This window comes from Sitodiplosis mosellana, unplaced genomic scaffold, assembly GCF_009176505.1.
Source record: "Sitodiplosis mosellana isolate CC-2019 unplaced genomic scaffold, AAFC_SMos_1.0 Smas_scaffold_6166, whole genome shotgun sequence".
Taxonomy (NCBI): domain Eukaryota; kingdom Metazoa; phylum Arthropoda; class Insecta; order Diptera; family Cecidomyiidae; genus Sitodiplosis; species Sitodiplosis mosellana.
In genome coordinates this window covers 2,589,693-2,612,965 of record NW_022601407.1, presented here as the reverse complement: position 1 = coordinate 2,612,965, position 23,273 = coordinate 2,589,693, and the positions used below count along the sequence as shown (strand labels likewise).

The following is a 23,273-nucleotide window of genomic DNA, read 5'->3' as shown; positions in this document are numbered from 1 at the left end:
AATCCACGTCATTCAATTCAGTTGATCAAATTTACTCTTGGATTTGGATGTAGGAAATGGGGAATTAATCAATGCCTACGGATGAAAGGATAAATCGCCAAATTTCGACTGATTTTTTTTTGTTTCGTCGATCAAAATGTCATGCAATAGCACAGAAGCCCCATTTTTGGTGTTGCATCAATCACCAAGCATTTATCTGCTCGCCATAAAATTCGATTTTAAATGCGATCGTAAAATTGATACATAAAATACAATCTCAGTGGGCTCATTGATGCCGCAGGCAACAACTCTTCATTTCGGTTCTTTCGTTGAATGGTTGTTTTTCGCTTGTGTCTGTTGCACCGTGCTGGGACTTTCATTGTGAATTGCGATGGCGTATCGATTAGATCTCAATCATCGCGAAAGATTTGTTAGAATGAACGTGATATGTTTGTGTGTATGTGTCTTGGGTGCGTCTGCACTACGAACGAAAGAGAATTAGCGGCTAATAAAGACTGAATTGGTCCTAATTTTTTTTACTTTCTCTGCCCCACAAATCACAATCCAATATCACACAGAGAGATAGAGAGAGAGAGATACAGAACGCGCCCGAAACAAGGAAAAATATTATCTAAGGCCTTGACGGAAAAAAATGCACAAATATTAAATAATTGCACACGCCAGTTGATAGTACACAATTCATTCATTCGGTCCCACGGATGCTACGCTATTCGCGTTCGCAAACCATTTCGAATCGATGATTGGAGTGCTGCTATTAAATTAAACTTTCTATAAGTGGTATCAAGTCAAACGTTGTGTACTAATGACCAATACACTCGCCCGACGACTACTAATCGATAATTTTAATGAGAAAATAATATTTTTCGTTCGTCTGCATGCCAATTTTTTTTTCTCTGTCTCCATAAAAAACAACTTTCCACCAAATGCGCGCCATTTGAATTCTCTAAATAATAAACTGTTGACTCAATTGAAGGCAGATACCACAGTTTGGTTACAAAAAAAAACGACATGGGATACATGTGAAGTGACTTTATGACTGTTTATTTGGAATAGCGTGCAATATTCGGCATTACGGTGAGAAAGCCAAAGAGATAACGAAACGTAATCAAATGTCAACATTTTGATAAATGATTTCTGATAATGTACACATTGATCGCGAGCAGTCGCGTAATAAGCCATTTCTTCTTTATTTTTTAAGTGGACGTTCACAACTTTTACAAATGAACTGCATTTGGAATGTTTCCAGAGAAAAATAAACTATATAGTGTGACATTTTTCAGCGCACTGGTCATCAGAACTTTATCGATTTCGATTGTTCGTTTCGATGCATTCTCTGCCAATGTTGAACGAAAAGAATTATCAATTTTGTGAAGAGTAATGAACATTTTTACAAGAATTGAAATCTTTAGATAAAAACAACACGGAAATGTTTTTAAATAAAAACAATCTATGACAAATGCACGAAGGAAACGCGTTTGAATTTGAACGATTTTGATGAATTTATTTTTGAAAAGTAAATTTCTTTTCTCCATGAAACCATTTAAATCAAATGGAAGTAACGAATTCATTGAAAGAAAAGAGCAAAGAAGGAGGTTGAACGACATAGTGAGTGTATACGTATACTCCTCTCTTTTGTAGAAGCCATAAAATCTCTTTGCAGATTCATTAATTAAATCAAATTAAAATTCGCGACGATTGACGCTTTATTTCAACATATCATTTAAGCCATGAGTATGACCATAGAAAATGCTTCACAATCTATTGCCATTTTCCTTATCTCATTTTATCGTTGATTCTATCATAGAATGTATTCTATATAGACTGAACTCATCTATTTTGACCGATGGCACTTCCGTTGCTATTTCAATCGCCCATAATTTAAAATCATTAACTTGCTTGATATCATAAAAACTTCAAACTAAATCGGCCACAAAATCTGGCCGTATCCTCAAGGCACCAATAATTCTGTGGAATGAGAGTCGGTGGTATCGTTTTACATGAGACAAGTTCCATTTAGAGTGCTTGTCTATGTGCATGACATGTTGATCATCTGTTGTCGAATTGATAGACGTTGTTTTGGTTGTTGTTGCAGTTGTTGTCGTCGTTGATAGAAGAAAAACAAAAAAAAATTCAAGCAGTTGTTATATGTAATAAATTAATTTCAACTGTCATAATGATGTTGAAGCTATTTTCGATGGATTGCACCATTACTACATCGATGAATTGGCTATGTACTGACTGGATGATATAATTTCACGACTCATCCTTGTGGCCTCTGCTCATCGTACCACCTCTTCGTCTGTTTCTCCCTCTTACTCTTTCTCCATTAGCTGCAGCAAAATGGCTTGAAATCATCAATAATTGTACGACAACATCAAACGTATTGCAAATGTAGCATGTACAACTGAAAACGAGCAACGGATTTTTATTGCGCAATAAATCAAAAGCAACTTAAAGATGTTTGTTTCCGAACTTCACATAATAAACAACAACGGCGGCGACGGCGACGTTGTCGTTGTCGTCGTCGCCAAATCTATCACACTATATACTCATGGGGGATATGACGGTTAGCAATCTGAAACTATAATGTATTGGTCGAAAACTTCTGATAGAAGAAATTGAGAGAGATAGAGAGAGAGAGAGAGAGAATAAAGAAGACGAAAAGTATATTTAATAAAAGTTATAGCTCATTCGTATTTGGTTGTGATTCAGCATCACATTTCAACCTCATAGTTGGGATGCTTTCTTCTTTTGTCTTTGGCCTGGTGCTATGATGTCGACATTCGAGCCGAAGCTCCCGATTCGTTGCTAATTCATCTTGCGAATAGCTGGTATTAGCGGTACCGAAAGCCTCATAAAATCTTTCACACACATACAAACAAGCATACACACAAACACATTCATAATTAAGATGCATTCATAGAGTGCTCGAAATCCAACGAAAAGAAGATGAAAAAAGAAACAACAACACGAACAGCGGCACGGTGGAATGATTGTAGGGCGCGAATTGCTGTTCTGAAGATGAATGAGATTCTTTCGGCTGATACAACGGCAGCATGAGGAACAAGATGGCAACCGTTATAGTTATTATTGCAATAAATTTTCCAACAGCACTCAACACGCGGCTTCATTTCTCTCTTCGGTTCGACGTGTGTGTGTGTGTGTGTACAGTTTTTGGCCGTGCCGGCATGCTCTCAATCGACCGTTGATATCAAACACATTACTAACTTGCAAATCTGCGCAATTCTGGTTTTTCCGTTGATTTTTCGTCGTTTCTTCGATTTTTTTTCACCTTTCTCTCGAGTTGATTTAAATCCGAATGTAACAAGGCTGATGCAACAAGCGCCCAACGGACATTTGCCATTTAATTGCGCGCACTGATGTCGTTTGAAAAATTAAACGCAATTTAAAACGCAAGTGTCGTTTTGATTCCGAAAGCGTTCAAACGAAACATCAAAGACGGATGAAATTGAATTAGGAAAAAGGTAGAATAAAAACAGCGTCAGATGTGCTTCGAAAAAGGTACACATCAGAAGAAAAAACATACAAAATCAAAGGCAACCACATTTTCATGCTCAGCAACTACTAAAAATGATGATGAAAATATTAGTGCTGTTTTTTTTCTATTTTTCTCCTCGAACCCAACCCAATTTGCAGAGAATCTTAGAACATTTAACTTTCAGTGAGCTTCGATCCCATGAAAAAAAGTTGTTTGGTCAAATGACGACGAAATTGAAACGAAATACAGCGAAAACCCATGGAAAATGTACTATGTGATTTATAAAATGTCATAAAATCGAGATTGGAGAGGAAAAAGTTTGAGAAACGAATTCAAGTTGGGATCACTTTTAGACTTTGATTTGGCTACCGACGTCGCGGTCACTCACAATCGTTTTATAGAGAAAATTACCGGTTTCGCGCCTATTTTAAATATAATTATTTGCTCATTTGAACATGGCCTAATAGACAATGCCTAGATTTCAAAAAATTGCCCCCCTCCGATGAAGCGTGCCTCCGATAAAATAGAGAGCAAAATCGAATTGTTGTTTGGCAGCCCATTTTTCATGTATGCTAACAATTTGTTACCTCGTTATACTTTTCGAAATGGTCGTGCTTTGTGAGTCTGTGTTTGTGCTAAACTCATAAAATTATTAATAAAACCTTAATCATATTCATAATTTGTGATATTTTCGTTGCGATTGTTGTTTCCGTTTGTTCATCGCGCTCTTTTGTGATTGAATGATTTTTGCGTGATGCGTCGTCGGTATTGGATTTAGTTTTTTCTTCTTCTACACAATGGCTCACGCCATTTGCATTTCAGAAGATGAAAGAAATAACACGGCTTCGTATGACAAAAGCAATCTGATTACATCACGCAATACGGTTATTCATCATATTTTTTGTTGGTGTTGGTGTTGGGTTCACCTTGAATCTCAAATTGAATTGGGCTTTGAATGTCAAATGAAATGCATTTACCTTTGGTAATGATGCCAACACCTGTTGCTTAACATCCCAAACGAGGCGATCGGATGGAAATTGCAGCGATTTGAAAACATTCAATTCGGGTACATGTACACGAACCAAGAGCCATCCTTCACGCGGTTCTGGTGGTGGATCATCGTCAAAACCATCACCACCAGCTAAAATCGGTGATTGATCCATTTTTTTGTTTTTTTCTTCTCTTCCGTTCTCCACACTGTTTGAGTGTTTGATTCGATATCTTTGTATCAATATTTAAATGTCAGGGTCTCTTATTTCTCACGTTCAGCTGTAGTGCTCTCCCAGCACTTTCTTTCACGTTTGTTTCAGCAAAAAAAAATCCGTTTGTTTGATCCCTTCGACCGACGCTCTGATTTTGTACTGAAACCAATTTAGTTCAACGGATTCTCTTTCATTCATAAAAATGTTTCATCGGATTTCCATTCTATTCAACGCTCATCGACCTTCCCCATCTTACACATTCCACGGAAGCATCTGAAATGATGAGAAAAAAAACATTAATACCCAAATTTTAGACGAGACAAAATATGGCAGTAATTAATAGAGATCGACATTCGATTTCGAAATAGTTGCGAAAGGAAACGTATAAATTACGCGTCTTCCAAAATAAATTAACTAATTTTAAATGTCCAAAGATGAGTTATAATACGAAAAAAGTGGTATTCCATTGGGAAAAAAGTGATAAAATTCTGTTTATAGTCGATACGAGCAAGTTTCGACCGTTCAAAATAAAAAAATATCAATGTTTTGAAATTGTGTCATCAACCATTTTTATTATGTTTTTTCCTCCCTCTCTCTCTCTCTCTCTCTCTCTCTCTCTCTCTCTCTCTTTCTCTCTCTCTCTCTCTTGGAGGAATACGCAAAAAATGATGTGATCACTGCTTTTAATCTTTGTGCGAATTTATATCGGCTAATCCGCGTGCCGCAGAAATCATCCGTATTCGGTTATTGTATCACATTAAAAAATGTGTGATGTGCCGTTACCCTATTCAGGTGATCGATCTCTGTTGTTGTTTTTTAGTGTTCTTCTTCTGCTGTGTGGAGATCGCACACTTTTTTGGCCGAGTAAACGGCGTTGAATGGCTCGTTAGCGCAGTATACGGCAAATTTTTCCGCATAATTCTCGACCAGCCGATCCGCCGTTTTCAATCTTTTTCGCTATCTATCCCGCTTTTGCTCTCTCGCTCGCTCAATCTCTTTTCGCTCACTCTCTTCGCACTACATCAAATCAATTTATTCGTTTTGGGTCAAATGAAATTGACGAAGATTTATTGCTCCATATATTCATTGGGTGACGGTGTAATATTATTATTTTATTTAATTTTTGCATGAGAAAGAGATTATTTCACGCTCTTTTGGAATTAGCCCATGCATTTTTGCAATTACTAAATAGCTTCAGCTAATACCCATATAGGACAAAACACTGCCGCTGCCGTTGCCGATGGTGCCGTTTTTTTCTTCGTATTTCTCCGTACAAAGACACAGAAGAAGAAAAAAAACACACGAACCGCAAATAATATCAAATTCAGTGTTATGCAGAGGAAAAATTGATTTGTGCCATGTAATTTGAATGCATACAACCAGTTCCATTCGAGCGCGTCGTAATCGATGTGTATGCATACACGGCAAAAACAGTGATGGAGACAGATTGAGTGAGAGATGTTGCAGCGAGTGTGTGTGAACGAAGAGCGTCAGATGTGATTAACAGCTGAATCAATGAAACAAAATGACATCACATTTCGTGTGCCAGCGCAGCTAGAGGAAGCAATAAAAGTGTATGTTGTTTTATAACATCGTCAAGCCAGTCAGCCTGACTCTATGACACACTCAGCACAAGTGTGCCATGATTTTCTGACGTGAAAATTGCACTTTTTACGTTTGAATAGTCAATGTTTTCTTTTCATATAATTCCCATGTTCGGAGCATATTTCGTCGAATTTCTTCGAAAAGGAGTAAGATATAACGTTTCAGACGAATTTTTATGAAATTTTCATATTTTATCGCTATGATTTTAATTTGACTTTTGACCCATCAAAATAATATGTATTAGTTTGAGAAATTGGAAAACAATATCGATCAAAACATCGAGCCTTTAATTACTTCGCGCAAAGGATTCGCCTTTCAACATATTTCCTGAATCGCGTAATAATTTTTCAAGTTGTCGATGTGACCAGCCTCTTCTTTCACTTTTCTTCATTTCTCGCGTCGCAAACTCCTCATTTTTCTCCCGTTGCTTCGGATGCCATCATCAGCGTCATCATCGATGAGATGCCAAAGCATACATTGTTTGGCAGCAATTTGCTACATGATTTCATTCGAACTTATTATAGTGCTGTGTGTGTTGTACCACATATATATATATATATATGAATATAGTACGGTGCCAAAGCGCAGAAAATCAAGCGCAATTTAGCCAATAAATCCATGTGCGGCTGTGTACCGTTATTACTGTCGAAAATTGTTTACACCGTGTTAAAATGTGTCGATGTTGATGCTGTGAAATAGCAATTCGGCAGCTATGCTCGATGATTTGATCGAGTGTCTCGGCTGCTGCCCACCGCATAAGCAGCAGCTCGTCGGAGACGCGAATGAGAAAAAGATGCTGCACATTTGGCTGTATGAGCTGACGCGGTGTGTAATGTCGTGGCACAGCATGTTAATAACAGACTACGTGTTCGAATACATTCTATTTTGATGGAAATGTACTTTTTCCATCTGGTACCTCATTTTGACTGGTATTTTTCGGTTGTAGCTGAGGTTGTTTTCTTCAGATCAATGAGTATGTGTAACCGATTTATTCAAACAGCATGATTTGGTTTCGGACCGATCTAATATAGAAATTTTGCACCGACTTTGACTAATGAGTGCTTCGAGCTGGTTCTTTTAATCTCTCTGTCTGGTTCCGGATCTTGCTGTCTCTCATCTTCTAGGCTCTAGCCATTTCTTTTCTCCTCCGCTTGCTCTATCTCTCTTTCTCGCACAAACACATACATTCTCGCTGGCCATTATTACTCACGAGGAAAGCAACAATCAAACAATATCAAAATAACATCTATCTCGTTAATTCGAAGAATTAAAATGGCCGGTCGCGATCGCGCTCGCGCTCGTTCGTCAATTGAAATGGACACATGCCTCCATATCTCACAAAACGTGAAGCGATCGGATTCATACGTAACTCGTTTCTGTTTCTCGCAACGCACGCGCACTCCGCTCGCGCAGAAGAATCAGAAGAGCCATCGACTCTTTCCAAAGCAAATTGATATGTTTGCCAGTTAAAACGTGCACGTTTTCCACTCTCCAATCGAATTACCATCATCATCAGTGCAATGCTGCGCGCACCCATTTCACATTGGGTTGTTGATAAAAGCAGCATTTTCTTTTCAAGGTTCGCCATATCAAAACATCATGATGTGCTCATCATAATTCAAAATGCGATGCAATTGCACATCAAGAACATATCTTGACCATCAATTCACTTTGAAAAGTGTCAAAGTCTCTCTCTCTCTCTCTCTCTCTCTCTCTCTCTCTCTCACTTTATAGAAGACTAGAGTAGTAGTCGTAGGAAAAAAAGTCGCCAACAACAACAGCAGTGGCGGCAGCAACAACAAAAACGGGAACGAGTTTTTCCATCTGTAATTCATCATTAAAACTAGTCCAAGAATATACGCGCGCGCGATCCAAGCGATTTGCAATTGCAAACACATACGAGATGTATGTGTAGTAAAGTAGTACATACAACCTAATTCCAACTGCGCGCCGTTTCACATTTTTCCTAGATTTTTATCGAATAAATTGATATTTGGTGTGTGTGCGCTCAGAGCATTGCCAATATCACAATAAACCTTTGTTGCGCGAAGAATTTTTCGTATTCTCAAAAAAAAGGAAAAATAAAAACCGAGAGAAGAGTCTTTGTTAAATCCCCATTTTCGTAATGATAAACGCACCGCAGCTTTGCAGACGATGACTTCGCTACGCAGTTATTATACTCTTGTTATTTATATCTTTGAAACAAATATCTTGGATGCATTATTTTTGTACTCGATGTTGTTGTTGTGCTGCGTCGTGCGTTCGCCACAATTTGCATTGTTCCTCCTTCACAAAAACAAGTTCATGGCATTGCACGCTCGTCGCGCTTCACTTTAGTTATTCGTTTTTTTTCTACTTTTCTCGCAAAGATTTTTTTTTGCTGCTCTGCAAAGACGTTTTTTTCAAGCATCTACTTTTTCGCTCGTTATTTGAAAAATGCCGCCGTTTACTGAACGAGTCACTTTTGATTAATGCATTTTCCATCGCTCACATCCGAAAAACTTTAATGTACACACGGATCTCAAGTGGGACAGAGACGCTTTTAACGTTTTTTTTAGCTGTATATTAGACAGCAAAAAATATCGTATATCAAATTAAAGTAACTTCAAATTTGTCTTCTTTTGCGTTTGGCCTCAAATTCCCTCCCAGAAAAAAAAACGTCATTGGAAATGTATCGCAATTCGCATTTTCCCAAATTAATTATGAAAAAAATGCTTCCAATTTTAATTATTTGCTGTGTAATTTTAAGTCGAGTCATTCACAATGGGTAGTTTTTTCGAATTTGAGACAAAATTCTCACATTTTTGAGCTCGAATCATTTAAGATTCATGTGGAAATGCATAACTTTGTATGGAAATGAAGAGGAACTAACTTTTTTTTCTCGAAGAACGAACTTCTTTTGAGAAGAACAAAGTTTTTTTTTAAAGAAGAAATAAACCTTTTTGTGGAAAAATGATTTTTTTCGAAAGGAAAATAATTTTTTAGAGGAAAAATCAACTCTCACAACAGCAAAAAAGTGTAACAAACGTTTATTTGCGAAAGAAAAATTCTAACAAAAGTTCAGTTGTAAGAAAAGTTCATTTTAGAGCACAAAAAGAGCAAGAAGAGAATTTAAATTTGTTTCAGAAAAGCCAAGAAAAAGCAAATTAACTGAAGAAAAAAAGTAGCTCGGGAAAACTTTAATCTCAAGTGTGTGCAAACTTGAATTTCCTCAGAAAAATGTATAAAATGTACATTTGTTTCGAATATTTCATCTAGATTCCGATAGAAACACCGTCAATGACTCGAAGCATTGTCATCATCTGTGCATCAAATGGGTCATTGAACGGCGGAGTACGGGTTGTTGTTTGTGTAATTTCCGTAAACTGTTGGTGTCAATTTTTCAATTTAGCTGTGGATGATTTTTGTGCGGCGAGAGATTGGTGTGTGTATGAGGCTTTCAACTCAACCCAAGTGCGAAAGTCATCGATGCAAGAAAGTTCAAATTGATGTTATCTTATTACAGATACATCTAGTGTTTGCCAGACGACACGAACAAACAAAAATTGAAGCATATATTGCAATGAGCACATATTTTGAAGGCACAGGAAATGGTAACTGCCTCCGCAGTGTGACTTTTTTTTTGAATTGGAATATGTGACTTTTCTCTTTCTACAATTCATAATGCAAGTTGCGTGCACACGCTCGCGCTCACACAAATACGATTTATGTGTGTGTTGGCAATCGACAGAATCGTGAAATTGCATACTGAGCGCATTCACTTAAGCATTAATTATCCAAGAGTACGCGAGCGAGCGCTCGCTCGCGTTGTGGCAATAAAGCGTTAGTACAGAAAAATAGTCATAATTCGATGTCTTGCATCGTCGTTTTGGAGTATTTAAACGAGGCCCCTAATTATTTGTAAGTGAAAATATTGAGAGTCTGTAAATTGTTTTGGAATGAGAGAGTTTTGAGTATTGCATGTGAATGGCATATTTTGGGTCTCATTTGGACTTTTATTGTTTTCTTTTTCGTAATCGAGACTCAGTTGAAGTCGAGGGAGAGAGAGAGAGAGAGAGAGAGAGAGAGAGAGAGAGAGAGAGATGGAAATGAAGAAAGAGCGAGAACAAGTAAACTGCAATTGGTAGAGGTAGAGAGTGAGGAAATAAGCACACGACAATAATGACAGAGAGCTTCCTAAACGTCGAACTGCATGTATTGTATTTCTTGTTTGTTTTCGGAACGACATCAAAAGCCGGCGCACAAATAATTAGTCTCGAAAACACAAACTGCGGCCTAAACGAGAGATGTAAGGTGCATCTCACGAAATGAAAAGTGAAATAAGGCACCAGGAAAAGAAAGTCATAGTTCGAGATCGAATGTAAACACACCTCAAGCTTTACGAATGTTAATTGTCAATTCAGAGATGCAAACCAATTAATTACTCTCGCCCCGATGCATCGTCGTATGCATATCGAACGGCAATGGTCGAAACGTTGTTGGGCGGTTGGTGATGTTGTTATTGTTGTTGTTTCATTTTTCGACTTGATTCTTTTTGAATATTTATGAGAGTTGGCTCCTAGTTCCAGTCCTGCTATTTTCTATTTCGTCAAAAGCTGTTTTGTTTTTGTTTTTTTCTTTCTTTCGTTACGTAAAAATAAATGTGCAGCATTTTGGGGCACTGTTTGAGCTCAAAAATACCATGAACGAATGAATCCCACGGCTCGTTTATTCCCATATGAAATTGCAACGACAATTATAACAAATACCAAAAGTCTCTGAGTGTGTGTGTGTGTGTGTGTGTGTGTGTGTTTCAACTTGTTTAGAGACAACAACAAACGAGCAATCAAGAGCTATGTCTCGTTCTCAAAAACGTTTATTTTTTTATCACAGTCAAATCAGCTAGTTGTTTGTAACAAGCGCCGCGTCGTGTATTTCGAGATTTTAATTGTGGATCATGCGTAATTCAATCGATGCATTTCAAATTGTGTGTAGCATTGTGGACGTCGTCGGCGACGACATGACAAAGCGAAAAACGTACATACACACACAGCACTTTAAAATTTGTCAAACAATTTCAGTCGCACAAAAACAATGCACTTTTAAATAAACATGAGTAGGAAGAATGCCATTGTTGATGTTGTGGTAGCTGCTCTTTCTCTCTCGGGTTTTTATATGCTGATTTATTTATTTTAATGAGATTCAAAAATAATTTGACTCGATGAACTTGTTGCAGTTTCCGAGTGCTTCTCTTGGTGATGACCCTCATTTTGACTGTTCAAATCCAGCTACCACGGGCTTAAAAATTGCCCGCTTACGCACACACACAAACAGCTAGACAAAATTAATATGGACGAGTGGAGCTGGTGAGAAACATTGACAATGACTATAACGATGGCAGCAGCGGTATTTCGGCTGCAGCGAACAAGGAAGAACACTTCTAAAATGATTTAAGAAGCTCATTTTTATAATTAATCGACTTAAATGAGAAAATCCTGTGCACAATGCAATTAGCACAATATGTGGTCAAAATGCAACGGCCACCGCCGCCGCGCGACTAACGGTAAAACGCGGGACGCTGAACAGTGAACACACTCGAACACAATGGGAGTGAGAGAGCGAGAGAGAGAGAGAGAACACACTAGCAACAATGTAATTTGTACTATTACTATTGCAACAGTTGTCACTGCCGAAACGAATTGCATGTCTGGAAAACCTGCAACTACGCGACTTTAAAATGCAGAACAATGAACATTACGTTTTGTGGCTTGAACGAGAGCAGCGGCATCAACAGCAGCAGAATTTTTTTTTTAGCAAATCATGCAATTATTAAATTGCAGCGCAACCGAAACAGTTTCATGTTGCCCATTTTGATTTGTTGCAGTTCTCGCTTTTGCTTTTATTTTGGGTTCGCCGGTTTACGGCCACCACCGCCGCCGTCGTAGTCGTCATCACCGTAGCTGCTGCATTCACAAGGAGAAGCTAAACCATTTCACGGTTATGTACATACTTTGCTCTTTTTATTCAGTTTTTTTTTCTCTTCTCTTGCTTCTCTTTTCTGTTTCACTTAATTATGGTTCATACAACAATTGCGTTACAATAATTTATATGCAGCGTCGTCGCGGTCGTCATCGTCGTTGTTTGCCTCAGAATCGAATCTACCGTCTACATCTCTCTTCCTCATATTCTTGGTACAAAGAATGCTTTCCATCAGCTATTTTAAAATGTAAAGTGATCTTGTAAGAATCTCATTGCTCACTCATCTAAATATGCATGACGACGACGACGACGGACGTTGACGGTATGTGTGTGTAGTAGCAAAAGGGAATGCGACCCATGAGCTCGGTTTATTTTCTTCGCCCGCAGATACTCTCGATTCCCAACGTCAATCGCGTCAAGCGCAATTTTTACGTACGTGTTTTTTTTACTTCTTCTTCTTCTTTTTCTCTTTTCCTTCAAGAAGTCAATTCGTTCCCGCGATTTCTCACCGCCTCTCCTCTTAAAAGTGAATGTAAAAATAGTTTTAAAAGAATTGACTCAAAAGACTTTCGGACCAACTGAGAAAAAAAAACACACACACACACGCACAATTATGTATCGACATCGATCAAATTATTTCCATGTTTTAACAACCGAATTAGCACCGAAATGCATGAAAGAGCAATCGAATGCGTGAGCATTCGATACTGCGTGTATTTTATGTTGTTAAACACCGAATTTTTCTAGCCGATAATTGATGCTTGAGATGGAGAAAGGAATTTCCCCAATTAGCTTAAAATCTACATGGCATTCAGCCAAATTACTATATTTGGAAGGCATAAATTTTGGGGAATTTTTCAAGAGCCAAAACACTTTTGTTTTAGTTTGATAGGTTTTTTCGGCAGTTCAAATGCCTATTCCCAAATCGAAGTGCTCTTTTTCATATTTGGGTGTTTTTCATAGCAATTTAAATTAGGTTTTAAATTTCAGAAGAGTTTTTCAATGCATTTCTTCCTCAATTTCAGGCTGAAATTTTTAAGCTATAATTTTCATTCCCACGTATTTTTATAGTGACTTTTATGGAGACTTGAACATTTTTTTCTCCTTGAAAATTTCATATTGTTCCAATATTGTTGCAAGCCCAGAGAGGAAAAATTCCCATTTTCTTCCTTCTTGAAATTTATCCCGATGAAAATTGGTTGAAAATCTCAAGAATGTATTCTTTCTTCTAAAGAAAGAAGTCTTAAGATTTAATGGGAAAAAGACTGCCGAATACATATGCTAGAGATAAGACTTGCCTGTTCTCAATAAATATTGAATGCAGCTAAAAAAGATTAATTAACTCCACCGTTCGAATAACTCTTCTTGTTTTTTGTTTCGTCTGAAGAAAAATGTAATGGGGGCATTTGACTATAAACTATGAATGATTATCGACAAACATCTGCTGTGTGTATGTGAATGCTGCAGTCATTAAGCCTGAGAACGGCATTAGCAGTGCATCTTCATTTGAATGAGATGATCGAACGGAACTGTGTGCCGCGCGTGCAATCAACAAAAACTCTGAATTAAGATGTCCAAGTGTCTTTGCAGGCTGATGCGATTAATTTTGAAAAATGACTTGAAACCGAGATGAAAACCCAAAGCCTTTTAATGTACCATTATGGATTGTTCCATAATATGGAACCGTTTTAAACTCATTTTTTTCAATCATTTTTTTTAAATACATTTCAATTCGTTTAATACTTTTTAATTCCTTTAACTAAGTGCATTTTAATCATTTTACGCCAAAAATTCATTTATAATTCGATAAATTGAAATTGATATGCAAACATCCAATGAGAGACAGAAAAAAATATTGACCCTAAAAGCCGTCTGAACTGTCGCAATCGTCGTTTTTATTTTACATCCAAATTTTGTTCTCATTCTTTTTTTTTCATTGCGCTTATTCATAATTTCAATGTGTTGTTTTTTATGATTTCGTTCCGATTTTTTTTTCTCTTCTGAACTTGTTCTGTAAGCGAGTGAGTTCATCATATTGCAACTGGATTTGTGCAGTTAATCTACGCCAGATTTCGAAGTCGTGTTGTTATTTTTTGCTTGCCAATTCGACCAATATGGAAATAACAAGAAAACTGTGCGCTCAGAATATGTATCGTTTCAATAGAATCGGCCTCCACACAGTGAGTGCACCGAAGAGAGCGAAAAAAAATACAACGCCATCGTTATGTTCGAAAACTGAGTTTTTACCAATAAACGATAATTATGATGTAAGTGCTTGTGGCCCACAGAAAACCGAATTGAATATTCGTACATTTTCTTTGTTTTTCGAAATCAATAATTCGTTCTTTGAAATATTCTGAAAATGTTTCCATATGTATGTGATGGAGAGATCGAAGCAAACATTACTGACGAGGGAATGGGAGAGTGCGATAATTGTCTCTGGGTAAATGACATAAACATTGTGTGTGGATATATCGTTTGTTAGTGGGAAGTGCAATGAACCTAAATTGGTTGGTTATACATTGAAAATGACATTGATTGGGCATTTTCCGAAAGCTAATCAGAACACTACGGTGCGAGCGCGCTCGTGCTAGCAGCGAAAGAGAAGCCGACAAAAGAAAGTCAACATCTATGCTCAATGTAAATGTAAATGATATATATGTTCTATGGGATTGTTAATGGAAAATATAGCGCTAATTGAGTGAAATGCGCGATTGCATGCTTTTTGTATGCTCATCATCATGTTAATTTTTGTGTCGGTGCCAATTCTCTATTTTTCCCGTATTCTCTCTCCCTCTCTCGCTCTCTCTCTCTCGCTCTCTCTCTCTGATTCTCATCGCGCGGCATCATTTACTGCTTCATATTCATGGCGAGTGATGCCGGTATTCACGATCCATTTTGGCTAAAGACGAATTTAGCATCACATGAAATTACAATGAAATTGATTTTAGACTGCATCGCATATTAATATCATTAAATGAGCATCTTTAAGTGCTCGCGCCACAGATAGAGAGAGACTCTATTAATAAAAGTCAAATTGTGCTGCGAGACACTAGATTCATGTGGTTCGAAATCATGCAAACACGTACAAACACACACGAGAGATTTGGAAGTTTGTGTATTTCGGCTGTTCCCGTTGTTTCGGTGCAATCGCGTGTTGACAACATACACAGTGTGAGCATGAATTCGATGAGGGCATATTACGATGAGTATGTGTGCGTTCATGTGCAGTTGTGCATTGTGGCATAAATTGCTTTATTTCCATCAAGAGCCAAGTGCCCGAGAGCACAACCAAATGAGACGGTGACTGAGTATTCGTTGTTAAAATCTAAATGGATGTTTGGAAGGCACTTTGGCACGATTGGTATCACATTAGATTTCAATGCTTTTGACCGTTTGAGAGAGTGTACACACATATATACACCGAGCAGAGAGAATGATGTGTGCCCCGAGCGAGCATCATACGAAAATTCACCGTCGCCGCCGCCGCTCACCAATTTCCACACAATTCGAACCGATGATTTCGTTTGCCTCACGGCTCACAAGCCAGCAACCAATTTTGATCAGCGTACTGCGTAGTAACTTTGCTGTTTCCGTTTCTTGTTAAAAATGAACGACCCAATCGAAATGAGTCTGTCGCGTACATTCAGTACGCGGCACTCAATTGATTTCAATTATTTTTATAATCTTCGATTTATGCGTGGCGAATGTGATTCAAAAGCGCTCGAATAACAAATGCGTCAACCAAACATTGAAAACAAACAGAAATATGAAATTCATATTATGAATCAAAAGCCGTATTAAAAGGAGAAAAAAGATTCCAAGCGAAAATCAGCAGAATATATAATCCAATAATGTGTGCGACGGCAAAAAATTCAGCGAAAAAAATACTCACAAAAAAATGAATGAAAAAGAAAAATTGAATCAAACATTCGTGTGGATTATGAGTAGAGTTTTTTTTTTGTGCTTATACATTCGCGCGAAAACACACACACACACACACGCACACGCTTCCCATTCGGTTCAGTTTCCGTTTATACATTCGATCGTTTTCAATTCGTTTAGGACATATTGTTCCATGACGAGCATTGCAAATTTTAAATTAATGAACGACATATTTAGTCATAGTCTGGTCGGATCATTTTTTCCACGGCGCGGTGTGTGTGTGTGTTCTTTTTTTCTTCCTCTGATGACTTGATGGAGAAAAATCAACTCTCCAGATCTGTTTTTAAAAATTGCATATGATCTCATTTGCCGCTGCCATCTTTCTCATTTGGCCTGAGGTGTCAACTCGTACGCGAGAAGAATGAAAGAAAAACACATCTACTCAGACTACACACAATTTGATTCGCTTTTATGGATTAAACAACAGCAAGCAAGGAAGTAACGAAAGAAGAAAAAAAACTACAGTCTCAACAAACATACTAGATGTAGATACCGCTGCACTTCTCAGTCTCGTGCATTGTTCAGTTCGCACAAGTAAGCACGTCTGTGTCGCGCGATTTGGCATGTACAAGAAGAAGTGAACAGAAAAACAGATTTTGGTGTGCAAACACTCTTTCCTTCTCACATTTCTAACGTCTGCAACGGCGGCAACAACGGCAGTGGTGGCGGCGTTTCGCTTTTCGTTCAAAATCGGTTCACCAGAAATCATTATTATATAATAATTATAAATGTGCACACAATTTTCACCGTGTGTTTCAGCACTTGTGTTTGCCAGTCAACGCAAGCTGCAGTTCGCATATACATTGAAATCGGATTTCGTCTGTGGCTGCTGCGTTCTGTGCTGTGCTTTTGCTGTTGCAGTGTCTGTTTTTTTTTCGCTCACTTTAAATGTATCAACCACATTATGAGTAGGTTTTTATTTTCTACCGTTGGTTTCTTGACGTTGTATTTTTGATTTGAACGAACAGAGCAAAAAAAAGAGTCACAAGTACGATTGTACGAAAAATTATGTACTCCAACACATACTTTTCATTTATGCATCGCCGCAATGTTCAGGTTACAATTTAATGAGCGTGTACGCATTTGCAAACACACCATTAAAACCGATTTTGCTGTAAAACAACAACAACGGATAGAGAAGAGGAGAAATAAAAAGAGACAAAACGAAACAAAACGCGCGCGAGAGAGAGAGAGAGAGAGAGAGAGAGAGAGAGAGAGAGAGAGAGAGAGAGAGAGAGAGTGGATTTTCGCGAGGCCGCCGCTCGATTCATGTTTTTTCGCTTAAGGATACATTTGCGCGGAGATTCGTGAAGAAAATTTATTACGCTCATGGCATTTTTAAATGCGCACCATTTCCATTCGATAGAGAGAAACAAACAAGCGGCAAGGCAAGGCAAGGCAGCCAGACACAGAGGCCGAGGCTGATGCTGGTGTTGCTGCTGTTGCTGCTATGGCTCGAAAACCAATATATTCACCACTCGAATTGGTATAAAAATAGTAAAGTGCATTTTTTGTTTGTTCGTTCACAGAACACACCAATGCTCGCTCGCTCAATATTGTATATATATTGTCTCTCTGTTGCGTTAAAAACGATCAAGCGCGCGGGATAGACAACCAGGCGGAATATATAGGATTATTGCATACGAATAAATAAACGAACGAACGAAAAAAACCAAACCATTTCGCTCAATGCAACCAGATAAAGCAAATTCGGAATGCCACACACAAAAATTGCGGTGCGCGTGGATCATATTCTCTCTTCGAAGATAGAGAGTGTGTGTGAGAGAGAGGAGCAACTGAATATCTTGGTTTTGGTTTTAATCGCTGTTTCTGAGCGCGTTGCGCTCTGTGTAAACACCGTCTTTCTCTCATGTTGTACTGATCATGCTTTTTTTTCTCTCTCTGAATATCTGCATTTTGTGCACGCTGACTGATATCTTGCTGACTAAAATATCGATTGACTCGACGAATTTCATGCGAATTACGTGCATTGTTTGTTTTCTTTTTTCTTTTCGTTTGCTTGCATTTTTTCCCTTTCGTGTTCTGTTTTCTTTTTTTTCATTATTCATCCAATCAAATTTGCAATTTATTACCAAAGCAGAAGAGAATTCAAATCACTCTCTTCAGGAGACCTCACCACGATACAGATAAAAAACCAACGAAGGCATACGGCGATTTATTTCATTTCTTGCATCATTTGATTGAATGCCATTGGCTTAAAACGTGTGTGTGATTGCGAAAAAAAATCTGGGAACTTCCAATCATTGAAATTGTGAAGTTCAATCACTATGATTACAGCTAAATAAATTCCCTCACACCTATTCCCCACTTTTTTTGTTCATTCGTTCGTTCAATTTTTCACGATGAAATCATACGGTCGAGATTCGATGGAATAGAAGCAAAAACAAATGATTGGAAAATGGAGAAGAATTGAAATGAAAAATCGAAAAAAATTGCATAAAAAAGAGACACAAAACGTAATAGAAGAAGTGTTAGTGGAAATATGTTTGATTATAATGACTTGGAAAATATGGCGTAATTTATCTGAAGAAATGGAGAAAAGAGAGAAAAAAGAGATCAAGAATTACGCGGTTGGATTCTTTCAGGAATTTGGTTCAGACTGCCAATATTTTGTGAAATGCGAGAAATGGTGTGTATTTTCGCTGGAAGGTATGCGGCGTCACCATGAGTGACCATTACTGTCGTCGCCGCCGCCGCCGCCGCCGTCGCCATGAGTGACCATTGCTGACGCCATATCACGACGGCCCATGGTTTCCATGGAATGAGCGGAAAACACGAAGAGTTCAACGTAATGAACGAGTCTTGATATTGGAGAGATTTTGTTAGATTGCACAGCGGCCGCAGCCGATGCTGCTGCTGCTGTCGATTCTGTGTGGGATGGTTAGAAAATTCATTAATTATCTCTCAACTATTCCAAAACCGAGAGTGCCCATAATTTTTAATGAGACATTCAATTTTAATGAGCTAATCCCAAATGCAAAAGGACAATCGATTCAAAGTGACAAAACTATGTATTAAACAGAAATACAAAATAGTTTCGTTCTATTGAAAATTGTCGATGTGTATTAAAATTGCATGGCATTAGAGAGAACGACAGAGAGGGAGAGAGAGAGAGAGATAATAAAGCATTCAAACATAAAATGTGCTAACATAAAGTGGTTCTGCTCAAGGCCTATCGAGTTGGTGAATTACATCGCAAAAACCGCTCGGGTGACTTCATACAAACACACACACACACACACACACACATGCCTCAATTGGGTATATAGGCAAGATATTTGGATTCTAAAAGCGACAGAGAGAGAAAAAGAGAGTTCCCACTTTGAACCAGCCAAAAACAGTTCCAAACGCATTTCAGAAAACATGTACATATCTCACCCAGGTTTACTTTCAACCATAGTATCGGATAAATAACGTTCAAAATTGGATTGTAGCGTGTTTTTTTTTCTTTCTTTCTTTCATTTCAATATTTAACCGTTTTCATTGTTTCTCGGTGATATCGAATTTTGCCCAAAGAACATTTTGCTCAACAACTTTATTAGCTACGGACATATAACATTTTTTCTTGGACTGAAACGTTTTTTTGCTAAACCCATCGCTACCCGCTACTTTATTTGTGGCAGTTTTTATGTTTGGAATCTGTTTCACTTCGATTTTCGTGTGTTTTCTTTCAATTTGTGCCTTTTTGCCTTGTTTTCAATCATTTTTTCTACCTTCAACGAATTTTACCTTATTTTTTGGCCCTTTTTCGGCATACAATCTTTTTTGCTACAATTTCCACCTTTTATTTTCAAATTCAATTTGTCGCCGATGCTTTTGAAAACTAGATTATAGTTCGACGTTTTGTTCGAGTTGTGCTGGCAAAATTGGACAAAAAGGAGAGAGAGAGAGAGAAAGAGAGAGAGAGAGAAGGATAAAAAAAGAGCATGTTTTTGTTTCATCACATTTTATGGGGGATTAAATGTGGCTTACGGTAAAAATGCGAAATATTTCACGAAATCAATGAAAATTGGTCAGGTACTATTAAGCGATCTGGTATCCCGATAGAAATTGCTGCTCTGAGTTGAACATGGACGTTTATCGGGAGCGACAGAGGCAGAGAGTAATTTTGCCATTCGCGAAAATTTACTCTCCGATATCAATAAAAATAACAACAACAACAAAACTATACGTCTAAAATCGTGTGTAATGGAGCATATACACCGTTTTATTACCGGGGCCTTTAATTGCAAAATCACACACAACGAATAGTGTGTGTGCGCACACACAATGCCCACGTTATCGTAAATATGCACATTACACAAGGATTGCATCAGTGGAGATCATTCATTGAGCGAATGTGAGTTGTTGTTGTTGTTGTTACTTTTTCTCTTTGGATATTAAACATACCTTTCACATGATGAGCTATTCATAGTCGAAATTCATGCATTTCCATGGAAAATCTGCAATAAAAGACAGAGAGAGAAAGAGAGAGACGTTGGTTAAATTAATATTTTAGTATGCATTATAAAAAATGCAAGTGTTTCAAAATGAATATAAATGCATTAATGTTGGGCATCATCTTCGTCGCATCTTCTTATCTAGTTCTCTTTCTTTTCCTCTTTCTATCCTCCCTTCTCTTTCTATCTCCGTCTATTTCTCATACTCAAATCTGTGCATTTCTTTCGTTCTGAGCATTCGGTGATGCTCTTTTTATTTTTCTCTCCGCTGCACATCGGTTTGGTCCAATATTACAAAACAGCTCTGTAATGCACTCTTACTGCCACACAAATGGGTGCATTTGCATGTAATTTTATGGCTCATTTTGTGTATTCGCACCGAATCATATTGCCGTAAAACTGCCTAATGAATTCGAAAGAATCACAATACAATTGGAATTTTCATGCGATATTCATAAAGGTGAATTTGGCCCCGAACAACGACTACGACGAAAAGACACACGCTTGTTCGTTCGCTCGCATTTCTTGCACCAGAAATTAAAAAAAAAACCAAATAGATAAGAAAAGATACACAAAAATGGCAAATGAACGGAATAAAGGAAAACAAGAACAGAAAGCCCATAAACTAAATGATTAACTTGCCGCTCTGTCGCTCTGTTGGTAAAAAAAGAGAGCGAAAAACACAACCGAGCAAGCACAAGCACATACACACACGGACATAGAACTAAAAGAATCCACACAGCAATGGAAAACAAGAACATGTTTATACAAGTGCGTGTATGCTGAGAACATCTGGAAAGGAATTTTGCTAAACAGCACATGGTACAAAATGCATTTCTGCTTGCTTGTATTTCTTCAGATTACCGTTGTCATAATAAATGTCTTGTTGTTGTAATAGCAATAACAACAATAGTTCTCTTCGGTGCAATCTGCATAATGATTGAGTTTGTGTTTCTTCTTTTTTTCTTCCCGTCTATTCTTCGAGAGCATCCTCAGCATAAAAGAATGTGTCATTTTGGTTTGGGAAATTTTCCGGCTCGGATCTCACCGTTTTAATGTTTTTATCGATCTGAATTCGCCTGCTGAGCAGTTCCCAGATATATCCAACGGAGAGACATTATCGATATGGAAAAAAAGTTTCGGGCCAAAGGTTTGAAGCTACTGTTTGTTTACGTTTCTCCACTTGGCCGAAGCGAAACGAAACAGAAACAGAAACACGTTTTCATGTGAATATTTCTTTTCGTTGTTTTTGTGCAAAAGATGCGCACGTAAACCAATATAGTACGCACAGACACACAAACAAACCCATGAAAACACGTTTCGGTGAAAACATTGTCGTTCGTAATATTGTGACAACGATCATCGAAGCATCCGCATAATTAATTGGCTTGGCAATTTGACCTGTTTTAGATGAAGAAAAAACCACAACAACAACAGCAGCAGCAGCCGTACATATCATATCGAGTAGAATCGCTTGGATGTCGGGTGGACAGAGGGGAGCCGTTTTGTGTGTCGCATGTCTATGTACGATTTGGTCGATGGAGAGAAAATCACCATGTTTGACTTGATTAGACAATGAGCGACAGTTGAACATGAAAAAAAAACACACACGAACGAATCAACAAACGCATGCAATCGAAAAACAAAGAGACTCAGCATTGGCTTCTGGTCGTTGACACTCTCTATTCCAATGGGACTGACCTACACAATACGACCGAAGATAATGCAACACAAACTGAAATGGATAGTCAAATATGGTTGATTTTACCATAAGCGAACATATATCGATCGTCCAATCGGAACTAGGACTATATGCTGTGTCTATTTGCAATACATATCAATGATGGTGTCTTTGAACAGTCGAACGTAATTGAACGTTGTTAATCTATTTAAGCCTAACACAAATATTTATACATCGCTCCACAATCACGCACAAGCAGGGAACAACATTTACACTCTTCTCAAATGAGCACTTGAGAGAGTCTCTTACAAGAGACCCAATATTTATTGAAATATTTTTTTTTTTCGTTCTTTTCTTCTTCCCAAAAATAAAGACCAAAGTAAAAGCAACAATTTGAACATAAAATATTGCTATATTTCTCACTAGAACACAGTTAAATTTATGAAAGGTTCATTCGAAAAAGTCTCTTTTGGGACACTCTTCTGAGTGTTCATTTGAGAAAAATCCAAATGCTGTTCATTGCGCACAAGCCAGATACGAATTGTGAATGAGATGATGATGGATGAGAGAGAGAGAGAGATAGAAAGATGGGATACCCACTTTTTGTCGATTATATTTTATTTTACCATCAATGTCGTCGTATCACGCATGTGCAGTATCATAATAATTCACGATGATTACGTTCTTGTTATTGCTAATAATTTTTGATTTCTTTTTTTTTTTGCTTTGCCCTCGCTCGTTCGGTGCGTGTTTTTGCACTTGTGTTCTGCTCTGCGCTGGCTCAGTGATACGGTTAAAACCGAGGTATAACCATTCAGTGGAAACACTATGCCATTATCGGCTATAACACATATAAAAAACAGAACTCAACAACTCATTGAGACCGAAGCCCAATGACGGAAATGTTCTGAATTGAACGAAAA

The 23,273-nt window shown here is 37.8% G+C and overlaps 1 protein-coding gene across 42 annotated transcripts in view; it reads right to left on the bottom strand.

Moving 5' to 3' along the window:
• Positions 1 to 23,273, bottom strand: part of LOC129575241 (SH3 and multiple ankyrin repeat domains protein 2) — a 76,929-nt gene that overhangs the window by 30,231 nt on the left and 23,425 nt on the right. For 29 of the 42 annotated variants that reach the window (XM_055458363.1, XM_055458356.1, XM_055458372.1 and 26 more), the window contains exons 3-4: positions 20,620 to 20,672; positions 4,477 to 4,974 (exon numbers count right to left, since the gene is read on the bottom strand). In XM_055458363.1, coding sequence (XP_055314338.1) covers positions 4,477 to 4,662 — 186 coding nt within the window. In that variant the 5' untranslated portion in view covers positions 4,663 to 4,974; positions 20,620 to 20,672. The remainder of the gene's footprint in view (positions 1 to 4,476; positions 4,975 to 20,619; positions 20,673 to 23,273) is intronic. The other 13 variants (XM_055458384.1, XM_055458365.1, XM_055458358.1 and 10 more) reach the window with 1 other exon arrangement.